General features: G+C 44.9%; 1 protein-coding gene across 1 annotated transcript in view; it reads left to right on the forward strand.

Annotated features, from left to right (window-relative positions):
- LOC119393666 (mitochondrial amidoxime reducing component 2) overlaps positions 1 to 13,171 on the forward strand; it is a 35,919-nt gene extending 22,748 nt beyond the window's left edge. The window contains exons 6-9 of the mRNA XM_049411353.1: positions 3,789 to 3,935; positions 4,007 to 4,068; positions 11,668 to 11,739; positions 11,809 to 13,171. Of these exons, the coding sequence (XP_049267310.1) occupies positions 3,789 to 3,935; positions 4,007 to 4,068; positions 11,668 to 11,739; positions 11,809 to 11,953 (426 nt within the window). The 3' untranslated portion in view covers positions 11,954 to 13,171. The remainder of the gene's footprint in view (positions 1 to 3,788; positions 3,936 to 4,006; positions 4,069 to 11,667; positions 11,740 to 11,808) is intronic.
- Positions 13,172 to 13,551: the final 380 nt, after the last annotated feature.

Here is a 13,551-nt window from a genome sequence, read left to right on the forward strand (position 1 = left end):
AAAGCACTAAATCAGTTTACTTATAAACTATTCTGTGAGAACTCTACCTTCATTAATTTTATTGTCATAGGTTCATTAATAAATGAAAAAAATGGAGGTCAAGTGTTTCATTTTTCAGTTTTGCACTGATGCAGCGTCTGAATGTCAGCATGATGTCACAGATTCTGTTTTTATTTTACAGATGTCTTTTTTTTCATATTTTTGCCACAATAGCTGAACAAAACTTACTGAAACTTGCCATGTTAAGTCTCTCCCTCCCTTGGAAAACAGTGTAACTCTTTTCACCTATAAAGATTTACATAAGTCCAAAGCAGACACTGTCAAAATTATAGCACAGCGAATCGGTGCGAAAAGATCGAGGCGGTGTTGTGTTGCCACCTCTATTTACTATTTGCGCGTTTTCTCTTTTACCAGGCAGAATCTGTGGCAGAACCAGTGCTTCTCGCATTTTGGAAGGGTTACACGGCAAATGTCATTCTCTCTAGTGTTGTTTTAGAAAGTGCTGCAAAAGCATCGGTGTGGCATCACAGATTTCAGTCTGTCTGCATGTTCGAGTCACTTTGATATGTGGAGCTGTGCTTTAAGCCCAAGCAGTGCTGCCTTTAGCACACTTTCTTTACGGCTGCTAGATATCGCAAACGAGTGCGTACACCAAGCGCGCACCACCGCCTTCAAAAGCCTGCATGTAATTATGGTGCCAGCAATTAGTACTTACAACAGAGTGCAAGCAAGAAGCCGACAGCGGCTGCCTCTCAAAAGTGCGCACCCTCACCCTGCCAGCACGAGAAGACTTATGCCAACAGCAGTGGTGGGAAACCTGTGCAAATTGCGCCAATCTGCGCCAACTGGAAATTACTGCTCCAGACTGCTCCAAATGGGTCTTTATTGCCTAATTTGCGCCATTGCTGCGCCACAACATGGTTTTGTAGTCAAAAATAACGTTTCGCGGACAGCGCGCTTCATGAGCAGAACTACGTCATGGTCGCCATCTTGTACATTTGCGCTGCTGCATTTGTTAATGGTGCCACTAGAGCCCCAGCCGTTGTGACAGCCGACGCAGTCCAATTCAATATCAGTTGCAACGCCGCAACCATGCCGCAACGTTAGCTTTCTGCAAGCGATGCACAGCATGTCCTGGCCGTGGAGGGAGGTCAGTTTGGGTTGTCGCCTAATAAAAACGTGCATTATGGTTACAACAGCGCTACGCTTGCTGTGTCGTGTGCGTGTGTTTATCATAATAGCGTCAATGCAGCAAGGTTATAGTTTTTAAATTTCAACTTTAGCAACTTTGGACTATAAGTGGCTGGAGAGTTTATTATTTTTTTTTGTATGAATTTTCACCCAGCCAGACAGATCTCTGTCGAATATGTTCACATTTAAGAGGTTTCTAGGTGCACGACCCGCAACGCTCAGCTCCGCAACAGTGAGCTGCTTTCGTTTCTACAAAGCGGCGCACGCTTGAATGCGGTCCCGCACAAAGAGGCAGCAGCGATCGGCGGCTAAAAGCATGCAGTAGGCTTAAAATAGCGCTACGCGACACGCGTGCCCGAGAACGCAGCTGAAGATACTTGTTGCGATAAGGTTGTCATTGATAAGTCATACCAGCGCGTTCGTCGGTGGCCATCACCTCGTATTTGTTCTTTCCTATGCGTACCCGCAAAGGCATTGCGCAGGACTCTCCAGCTCCGTCGATGCGGTAGGCCGATAAGTAGTCAAAGCCTCAACTGATTTTGTTCGCTCAGACCACTGTTGAGAGCAGCATGATCGCGGCGCGTGAATGCATTAGCCACGTGTTTTTTGTATTTCGCGGGCTTTTCTTGAAGCTTGAAAAAAATGGTACACGTGAAACTTTCTTTATTGCAAATGATGTAGTAGGAGTTTCTGAAGACGCTCTCGAACTTTGCAAATCCCATTTCTTGCCTAAAGTCAATATTTAGCAATTTAGTTTAATTATCCTAATTAACAAACTAATTACAAAAACAAAAATTGTCGTTAGTGCACAAGGTGGCGGTCAACAATACGCAACTGATTTCACTCGCCTGCCTCTAATATTGCATGTTTTAGCCCCTTGGCACAAGTTAGCTGGGACACCCGGTATATTTGTGCGTTGATATGAACAGTTTTCATGCTGCAGCCAGCATGTTGGTGCAATATCCTTCACTATCTTGTGTCACCGCTTCTGTACGTAATCCTAACTTTTGTTTATTTTTTGTGCTTATTTTGTGGGCTTGCTGCCTATGTAGAAATGATTACGTAAACTGAGGGAACTTTAAAGTAAATTAAAGCTACATTTTCTTCTTCTGTGTGCTTTATGAAAAGCCCGTGTCTGCTCCAGACACAGGGGTGGCTGCTCCAAAAGCAGATTTTGCCTGCTCCAGTGGCTGCTCCAAAATGCTGGAAGGCATTCCCACCACTGCATCAGCAAGCGTGCCTTAAAGCAAAAGTGCTCGCAAAAGCTGGAATAATTGAGAAAGTGAGACATGTTTCAATCTCACACAAGACAGCTACCACCAACACGTCTACCAACGTGTGCTGCATATCTAAGAAGGTTCTCAGCCTTTCCTAGGCTTCCCCTGTATTGTGAAGGGGTGAGTCATGTCGAAGCATCTCAAACCCAAGCGCAAACCGACATAAGCGTGTGGGTTTGGCCTAGAAGTCAGTCAGTTGGTCAGGAAGGAGTCTGTTTGTGCAATGAAGGAGTGAGAGAAGTCAGCCGGTCTCTCCATACAGTGGCTCCGAGAAGAGACATGTTAATCATCCGACCACAGAAAGGGACACCTGGCCAGTGCTACAGTCAGTGTGATCCAATGTGCATCCGTGTTTCTGGAAGAAGAATCTTCGAGAAATGCCCCAAGACTATGCTGTAGACCAGACTGTGAACACGCCTAGTGAATATGAAAGGACCTTTAGTGTTCTTTAATATTCTCTAATGCATGAGCTTGTAGTATTTGGAGCACAATTCGATTTATTTTTCCCCATTATTTTGAAACCCATCTAAGTTTTATTGTGATACTACCAGCCAAGTGCACATGTATGTGAGCTGTTTGTACTGCCTTAATTGAAAATATAAGCTTTTTTTGTTTGTCAGTCTTGGCTCTGACTTGGTTTTTGGACCATAACCAGCATTTGCTGGCGCACCAAAAGGACCTACTCTTAAATTGTCTGTGCCTTTGTAGTGCGTTTCAGCGGAATGACTTGTCAGTGCTTTGAATCTGCCCGGCATTGTATTACACATTGTGGCACTATAAAATATGTTGTAATGAATCGCTTGTGCTCACTTTCACTTGTGCCCTTGACGAAATTAGTCGTCACACAATATGGGGCGACAGTGATGCACAAAAAAAAATTACTTCGGTGGTCTGTTAAACTGTCAGTGGCTCTCATGCAAGACTGCACTTTCTCTTATGTTGAGCATAGGTAATGTTAAGCGTAGGTGGTGCTGTTGTGTCGTAGCAGTCATGATTGCTACTTGCTATACCTAGACCTCTTTGTAATGCATTTTCATCATATCTAGATCTATTGATTGGCTTTATTTTTCCCAGGGAATGGTACTAGAATTATCCTGTGATAGAGGTGACAGAGCATGATTCCTCATTTTCATTAGGGATGCAGCATGTCCCTCTTTTGTGGCATTTCATGGTGCTAAGAGGTGGGTGGGGAATTGGGAGGGCTGCAGGAAGTAATGGAAGGTCGGTGGCCCTCCATTAGAGTCACTCCTGAAGTTTTCACCTTATGTCATGTGCTTCTCCTTGTTGTTCATCAGACATTTTTATTTGCCTTGCTTTCAGGTTGCTTTCCAAGATAAGTCATCATTTCAAGTCCTCTCAAAGCCGTCTCTTGACGAGCTAGTGTCCAGGTTGCCTCCGGGTAGCGACATCAGACAGCGCAATTTTCGGCCCTCTCTTTTTGTTGACGGCTGTGAAGCCCATTCAGAGGTGAGCACGAAGACTAGTTAGGATATTTGTCACCTCATAGTAAATGGCCCCTCTGTCTTGCCCCTCCGTAGGACCACTGGGCACGTTACAGGATTGGTGACGCAGAAATGGCTTTCTTGGAGCGCACAAGAAGGTAATGTGCTATTTTTATGCGAAGGACATAGTGTAAACTTCAATGGCACTGCCAAAGTAACAGAAATGTCAAATAGATTGTGTCTGTGCAGAGTGTTTCACATAACTGATATAAAAGCTTTTATGGTCAATTAAGTGTACTGCAAGAAGCGACTGAGCAGCTCAAGATGCAAACAGTATGCGGGTGGTCTCGTCTGTGAGCGGTGCACTTGATCTACTTTAAAGTTTGGTGCTGTTTTATAGAGCACCCTGTTCGGTGGCTCTAATGGAACAGGCTCCTCAACTGAGGTTCGTGAACTGTTAACAGCTGCAGTCCAATCTCATTGATAGCATTTCGCAGTACAGCATAGACCGCTTATAACGTAAGTCGCCGGAGTCGCGAATATCCGCACTATAAGCGGTACCGCACTATAACCAAAACAACATTTTTGAAAGGTTGCACGTGTACAAAACATGACCAACAGGCAGGCGCGCGATTCCAACTATCGCGGCATGCGACTGGGGCGTAAGTTTGCATCTGCTTACATTTGAAAATGTTGAGCTGTTAGCGTCCGCGGACCTGCGGTGCCAACATAACGAACGCGGAAAAAATGCGCCGTCACGGGAAGTCGCCGCGGTAACACACTGCGCGTCCGCGATGTCGAAAACGGTCGCGACCACAAACCATCACTCGAGTGTTTCACACGCACGCCCGCGTTTTCGTAAAAGATGTAAGTCACCCCTTCTAAATGCAACAATTCCAAAATGTTTCATTGACTCGGCACCAAACCGCAACTTCTGTAGTCCGCGGCCGCCGACGTGGCAGCTAGCGCTCGTTAGGCCTAGCGTGCGCGTTGCAACTTGGCATGCCGTCGCGAGAAGCTTGCCCTAGGCAACACGGAGATCGGGAGTAGAAGAGATCGCACTCGCGAGCTAAACTGAGGGCATCACGCGTGAAACGAAGTTTCGGTTCGTGATCGGGAAAACAGCCGCGGCAACTATCTTGAAAAAGTCTTTCAAGCTTGTAAGTCCGCCTGTTGGTGGCAAAGGCGAAAGCTCAATTGCGTCTCAAAGCATTGTTACTTGCGGGGGAATCGAGGTTGCACGCGCGATATCTGCGCTCTACGACGAAGCAACGACGAAGCGCGCATGTCAAGCGGCCGAAGTGGGCAAAGGCTTCTCCGTCGGCCGCGCAACCGCTCCCCCTCCTCACACCACGCACCTGCGCCGGGCTGCTGTCCCCCACAGCCATCCCTTTTTTTTTTCTCCCCCCGCTCCTTGTTCGTTCGTTCGGTTCGTTCCGCGTCCCCTCCTCCTTTGTAATGCCGTCGCCGCTCTCTCCCCCGCCGGCGCATCTCCGCTGAGAAGCACGCTCGCACCCTCGCATCTCTGAGAATGTTCCAGCAGCCGCATTATAACCGGTCTTTCATCTCGGGGGTCTGCACAGTAAGCGGTATGCGTATACATGGAGTTCTATGGGAGAGTAAACGGGAGTCAGAAAAAACCGCATTATAGCCGGTACTGCACTGTAAGCGGTTACGTTATAAGTGGTCTGAGCTGTATATGTCATGGGCTATTCACTATCGAAGAAAGTACAGAAAATCTTGATATTTTATGAGCATATTAATTTGTATTACACTCATCCAAAGGCCTCCAGCCTATAAAATATTTGGGTTTCTCTCAGGAAATGAACCAGACAGAGTTGAGTGCATTACAGGTACAGCATAGTCATAAGCTTCTGCCATAGATTGCTCAGAAGTAGGCTTTTAACATGAAAGTGTTTTATGCCGGGGTCCACCAATACTTCACTGACGTATTTTCGTCACAGATATTACGTTGGTAAAATGCACAGTAATGAATGATTATAGAAAAAACTAGAAGGAAAGGTTCCGTCACCAAGAATCAAACCCATGACTTCTCGGTCCGTGACGATTAATGCCGGGCGTTTAACCCATTGCGCCATCGACGCACAGGTACGGGGCTCCACGAATGTGCCTTATATCTCTCACGCAATCTCTGTCGCACGGTGCTCTTGGTTTGTGAGGCAGTGTCGCCGTCTTTGAAAGGTTGAATGAAGTACTGCGTTATGACACTAATGAGCGTCACTGATAGGGAGCGATTCAGTGACGACGCAATTAAAGCGTCTTGCAGCCAGCGAGGAAGCTGGCCACACTAGCATCGAGGAGTCGCCCTAGACGCAGTTGCATTCTTTGCCTTTCGCTTCACATTAGAGCGTGACGCCTCCTTGTCGGAGTAGTGTAGCTTCTACATGCACTGACGGCATTTCTCCGCCGCCTACTGCTTCGCGTGCGATAGCACTGACTAATAATATTGCTGCAATAAGCGCCACTGAAAGGCAACAGTGTCGACGGGTGAATGCCTTGCCTTGGTGGAGCGAGACAGCTAGAGGCCAGCGGCACATGGAACGCCGTCGCGCGTTTGTGGCTCAAGCTACGAACCTCTGCCTCCAGTGTTGCTGAAGCGCAGTGTGGTAGTAGTGTATGCATGAGCCCGGGCTTAGGTACCCTATTACTTGGGAGCGCACACCTTGCTGTTGTTCTCCCCAATTGACGATGCTTTGAAGGAGTGCATATCAAGTACCAGTGTTTATGTGCTTCTTGATGCCACCTTTGCGCGGGATTCACAATACGCTATGTCCAGGTATATGTTAACAGCTTTACCTACCACAATGGTTAAATCATGATCATGGGCGTTAGTCGTCGGAATGGAGATGTGTCACTAGGCGTCCACATGAGTGCATCCACTTCAGACGGTGCTACAGCTGCCAAACACCAATAGACATAGTACAAGCTCTCACATATCATTGCACATTAAACAGTCAACTACTGTGTAGACACGTTTCACTTTCGTGCTATACAGATTCCTATGAAGGTGGGATCAGCCATGTCTTTTTTTCTAAAAAACTTCCAAAATGCTGGCTAGAGGGGAGAGTGCACTTCACAAAAGCACTTCTTTCCAGGTAGTTTGTAGCAGGTATTCTGGACGGGGAAGTTGCATTTCTATACTCAATTACAACCTAAGAAAAAAAATGTTGGTTCTGCCCACAGAGCCACGACGCGCCTTTCATTCACTTGTTAAAGGGGCTCTGCAACACCTTTCTTAGTTATATTGGAATAGTCTCATTATTGACGTATGATTCTTCACGAGTCATATGCCGCAAAAATTTTTCGAATCCGTCAAGTCTAAGTGGTGTTACCAAATTATAGAGATCACGTTCCGCAGCTTTCTCCCTCAACTCAACGCCGCGAGCACGCGGAGAGCTAGGCTGGCTAGGCAGCGAGTCGAGGGAGGGAGCGCAGACGAGCGAGGCTCCGCCCAAGAGCGCCGGCGGAATTTTTTTTCTTCATTTTTTTCTCTCTGACGTCTGGGCGCAACCACGTGGTCTGTGCCGCCACTTCCGGTCGGCTTGCGTCATTCTCGTCGAGCGGAGCCGTATCGCGCGTGCTTGAAAACTGCGCGTCGGTTTGGTAATGTTGGGTGTTCACCTCGAACGCCGTAGTGTTTTCATCGCTCTGCCAACCATGGAAGCAAACCTGCGCGTCGGTTTGGTAATGTTGGGTGTGCACCTCGAACGCCGTAGTGTTTTCATCGCTCTGCCAACCATGGAAGCAAACCTGCGCGCTCGTTTGGAACGAATGACAGCTGAGATCGGTTTCGGCCCATACTCCGATACATCGCCTCGTAAGACGGCACTGGCAGACGACCCCGAAGCGCCGCCATTACCGGACGCCAGCATTGTTATCGGAGACACGCTGCGCCCTTGCCTCGGTCGGTCGTGAGAACGTACCTACAATGCAGTTTCCAGCTGACGAGGCAACACTCGAACGGCTGCCATTCTCAACGGCAACCGGCGATGGTCAAAAGCACAGAAATATTCACGTTTTCGGCACTGCGCATGGCGAAGAAAACGGAACCACGCAACTACGAGCAGACGAGCTGTCGGTGAGACCGGAAGTGCTAATATTAATGTTTGTTCGGTGTTTTTAACGCGATAAAAAAATATAAACATACATATTATCTACTTATTGAACTCAAAATTAACAACGAAAGTAATAATGAGGGTGTTATCGTGATTATAACATCAGCCAATGGTGGAACTGCCGACAATCGCGTCATATTTTGCGGACTAATACATCATTTGTCGATAGAAGAGGGAGCGATTTTCAGCTGACTTTGAGAATTTATTGTAAATTCCAGGCCGTGTGCATCGCTATAATATTTGGCTCGCGTGTTCTCGGGAGCCTCGACTACCGATCGGCAGCGCTTTTTGAGCATGCTCGAAAAGTGTTGCAGGGCCCCTTTAAAAACAGTTGTCACTTGTGTTAGATGGTTTTCGTTCAGACCGTACTTTTTCTCGGCTGATGTAAATACTACACATATTATCAGGTACAGGCTCGTCGTTACGACCTAAAACATTACGTTTGGCTGAGCATTGACGTCAGAATCCCTGACAAAGTTTACTAGGATGTTCAAGTTTTTGACCTAAAACCAGCGGCACGAACTCCAACTATCTGAACCACTTGAGAAGTGTTTGATGCGACGAAAATGAGTAGGCGTTATTGGATGGAGCATTTGTGCAAACTCTCTCCTGGGAGAGACAGCGATGGCTGTGGACGGAGGTGGCATTTCTTTCTTAGATTGTAACCAACTATAGAGACACCTTAATGGTGTTTGTGTGACGGCACACACAATACACCTTGGCAAGCTTTGAAATGTGTGTTTAGTTGCGCTACTGCCAGTTACTTAGCACATGTCAAAACAATATGAATAGAAAGTATAGAAAAAATGGCACTAAAAATGATCAGGAAAATTGAACCTTGTGAATCCCGCTTCTTTAAAGGGGCCCTCTAACACTCTTCAACCCCCCATTCTTTACTCGTGGATTGCCTAGACTGAAGTACGGACGAACTAGTGCAGCAAGAACGGCAGCGATAGCGGCACGCAGTACGAAGTTATTCAATTTAGAAAATTCAAAATACAAGAAAAAAGATGTCTACCCTCAACTCTATTTTCGCGGGGTCACGTGACCACATTTCACTCTCTGCTGTGACGTCGGATGGCGCTCCAATGAAATGGGCTGAAAGCTCTTACGTAGGGGAAGCTCGCACACCATTGTTGCTTCTCCTTTCGACGTATTGTTGACGTCGTTGCCATAGTAACAAATGTGGTTCCTGACACCTGACTTGTCAGAACCTGAGCGGGCGCTACTGCTTCGAAGCGTGGCTGGCAAGGCTTTGTCTGCTGTTCCTTACAACGACATGCCATGTCATTCCCTCCTCATTCTGAGAAGGGAATTTGTGGAGCGGCATGGGGGGGTTAAACACAGTCACTGGTTAAACACGGTCGCCCCTACGCGGGTTGTTCGGTGAGCAGCCCGACTGTGCAGCGACAATTCAACGAAGAGGATTACACTTGCACCGTTTCAACAACAATCATGAGCCTACCGCACATGCGGAAAGAGGCAGCTTGCAAACGTACAGACGCAAAAAGAAGGAAGAGGGACAAGCATTTCATATGGACATCCGACCGGCGCAGGCAAAAAGAAACCAGAGGCGAAATGGCAGCCAGCGCCTCTGTCGTACTTTGTGGTTGTAGTGATATTTTTTGTTGCGACGGCGGCTATTTGGAGTTCATTGAAAAAACACAGAAAAGAAAAACGAAACACAATAGTAATCTCAACTCTGATGCTACGCCACGATCACTTCTAACGTTACATTTATCCAATCATAGGCTGGCGCTCATTGTCGTCATTTCCGCCAGCAATAGTTCTGGCAAGCGCCACTACGCGCTGATGCGGTCAGCAGCGATGTAGCGACTTCAACGCGTGATTAAAATACTAAATCATTTGATATTGGTGCTTAGACCTATGCTAAAGTTATCCCCAGCCATCAGTCTACGCAACCCGCAAGTAAAAAAATGGGGGGCTGAATAGTGTTGGAGGGCCCCTTTAATGAAAAAACTGGCAGATGAAATATCATGCCTGTATATTGTGTTGGTCATTTGGCAGGCAGTATAGAACAGATAGAAGCAAGCTTCCAGCTATGGACTTCAGTGAAATTGTTGGTATTTAGGATCAATATTTGTACAGGGGTCTGGATGCACAAGTGCATTTGTGCAAAAGACAGTTTGTTCAGAAAAGAACCCAGCTATAGTAGTGGACCATGTGACAGAACTGTTGCTGGCAGTGGCCAGTAGATAAACCGTTAACAGAGAAAAAAGATTTTTTAAAATGTTACTTGTGCACTCTTTAAGCCATCTTTTTGTGCTCATGCCCCCTGAACTGTGGTTTAAGGGAGTACGGTAGGTTAAATGGGTTGTCCTGGTTTCAGCTTTATATCTTAGGAACTGTTCCATATTTTATTGTGAAATATTGCATGCTCAGTAAGAAAGCTTGTGGCCTTCACTCAGCATAATTTTGATCTTGTAGCTTTTCTTACTTTCTTTCTGATTGAGTACCAAATTTTAGACTGGTGTACAAAATTAAAACCTTTTCTCAGAAATGAAAAACAGTGTTACTGTGAAATTTGGCATGCTTATTCCACATAATATTGGTAATAAACCCTACCTATTAGAATGGGCTCCTACATTTATCTCGCAAGAAAGAAAGCTATTGTCCTCACTTGTCACGTGTCGTGAGAGAGACTTTCATCTTTATTTTTTTCTTAATCATAACTTGAACAGTTTCTCAAAATTTTATGTTCAGATTATTTGGAAGGGATTTAGGTATGATCTCGGAAAATTTCAGCGCGATCTGTCGGAGAGCTTTCTAGAAAAGGTACATCAAGTTTGGAAAAAAAAAAACCCTGAGCATAAGAAAAACGCGCTTTTATGTTTAAAAACATGTGCGAAAGTGCTCACAACGTACAGCAATGACTGCGCTACAAAAGCATTTTGGTGGGAGGATTTGCAATCAAAATGTATGACAATGGTAGGAAGTGAACATATTCAACCGATCTAGCCATATTTATTATAAAAAATTATTATACACACATAAACAACGATGAAAAAGAGCCCGCACATCTGTTAGGAGGCACGGTCTTTGGCACCATTTTTAAATGGCTTGGAGCACTCCTACGCGCTCGCCAATGCACGGTTTTCCTTCCAAAGTGTGCATTATTTTTTAGTATTGAAATTGAAAACTTGCGTTTTTTGGTCGATTTACCCTACCATACCCCCCCTAAAGTAAGATGTTTGAGTTAAGGGAGTAGATTTAAAAATGAAATATACAGGGTGTGTTGCTGGTAATCTAAAGTATTTTTTAGTATACAGTGTGAAAGCTGAAGTTTACAATCGTGCATGCATACTAGTATACATCTGTTTCACCGGTAATGTGCTGCAGAAATTTGTGAATAGTATTGAGAATTTTGTTATGTATCAAAGTTTGTTATATTGAAGTGTGACTCAATAAGATGTACCATTATCTGGTTGGTAAACATGTCTGGCATGTGTGGGTGCTTGATAATCTATTCTTGATGCATCACAAATATATTTCACTCAATGTTCTCTTGCATGTTCAGTAAGTGTGTGTGTGTGTGTGTGTGAGAGAGAGAGAGAGAAAGAGAGGAGGTTTCATCGCTAACCAATCATGCATCATTACCAGATGTGTGATGACTACAGTTGATCAAGACACTGGTATCAAGACATCAAAGGAACCCCTTGTGACATTGCGGAAGTAAGTGCAAAAAGTGAAGCACTTTATATGACTCTGTAACCTATATTTAACAATGATCTTACTTTGCAGGTACAGAATTGACAGGTCTAAGCTAGGGGTTGAAAGGTACGAGCATCAACCATTGCTTGGTATTGGCTCAATCCATATTAAAGATGGCAGGATTGCACCTGGAGATGAGATCTGTGCTGTCATAGCTCCAAAGCCACTTCTGTAAGAAGAGGTGGGTGCATCATACCTGCATTAGAGGTGGGTGCGTCGTACCTGCGTTGAAGAATTACTGGCACCCATCTAAGTTTCTGGTGCTGGCCACTCACTTGTATTTTGCTTTCTGGCATTAACTCAACTGAGTTCTCCCTCTGTTTGTGTGAGCATTTGCCGCTTAATGGATTGTGATGGCAGTTAACTAAGTTTCCTACTATCTTCTCTAAGCTGGTCGATATCAGTGTCTCCACGTTATCAGTTTCAGTACTTGTTACTGCTTTTTATTATATCTAGCTTTGCAATAACAGTTGGCTATAATTGAAAAACATAAGTGAATTTTGGTACCATGCAAGTGTTGACCTGATTATCACATAAGGTAGCGTGAATATTGTTAGAGTGGTGGTGCGAGAGAGTTTCTTTGCACATTTCTGTATGAAACTCCACTGTGCTGCAACACAGCAAAGCAGAACATTGGCACTCATTTTAACATTTATGTGTAACTAAAGTATGATTCCACAGTCTATAAATGCCAGTATAAGAAATATTTGTTGGCTATATATCCAAAGAATGACATTCCGCTGATTTTTACACAGATTTATATTGCTGCGTATTTACGTGTTTGGGTGCAACAATATTTCAGCATTTTAAAATAACAGTTCACATTGCTTACCGCATACCTAGAAATAACACACAAGTGAGTAGGCAGTCGGTGCTGGTATGCACTAACTGTCCAGGCAATGCATACACGCCTATATACAATAAACTAAATGCGACATAGCAGAGTGCAATGTTCAGGAGTTTGCACCACGGCATTACATAGGCAGCGAGTCAGATTTGTAGGTCTGATTTGTACTCGCGACAGTGGTGGTCACTTTATGCAGCCATGAAGGGGCTTGATTCCAGTCGAAGATGTAGTAACCCACTGTGTTCACTATGAGCAAGGTGATAGCAATAGAGGTTGCCTTGGTCATCATGCCATCTGCATTATGCAATGAAGATTGCTAAAAGTGCTTATCCCCAGTGCACTTGCAACCAGCTCCACCCCATGTGCAATGAAGCATTGTATTTTGCAAGAGGTTCCTTTTAATTATAAATTGCAACTGCCATTTGTTGTGAAATTGTAAAATGCTGCAGTGCAGCTTGTGATTTTGTGAGCCTTAGCTTCGTAACAATTGTCTGGACAGCTGTTTAGTTACTTTGTGCAAAACCTTTCTGGTGTGAGATCCTGTGTGTCAGCAATTAAAATAGGTGAATGTTTTACTGTCAGACGTTTCATTGGGGTCAGTCAATAGTACTCTGCAGTTTGGGCTACCTTTTTGTTCAAAGGTTTTATATGTTATAACTGCTTTATTAAATGTGAAGTAAGAACGCGCCGTGATAGCGTCCACAAAGTGTGCATGACCGTTACCTTAACACAGGAACTGTGTGGCTTGTATGGTGTTGCATATATGTATCATAGTTTTGTTTTTACTGGAGACTACGAAGGAAAAGTGCCACCTTACTGTTTGTGGTTCACGAGGTCATGATAGCTATGCATTATCTATTCTTTATTTTATATATTGAACCAGCCTGCATTTCAGGAGAGTGGATACCCGGGCTAGTTGGCATAGA

This window comes from Rhipicephalus sanguineus, chromosome 1 (assembly GCF_013339695.2).
Source record: "Rhipicephalus sanguineus isolate Rsan-2018 chromosome 1, BIME_Rsan_1.4, whole genome shotgun sequence".
Lineage (NCBI taxonomy): Eukaryota > Metazoa > Arthropoda > Arachnida > Ixodida > Ixodidae > Rhipicephalus > Rhipicephalus sanguineus.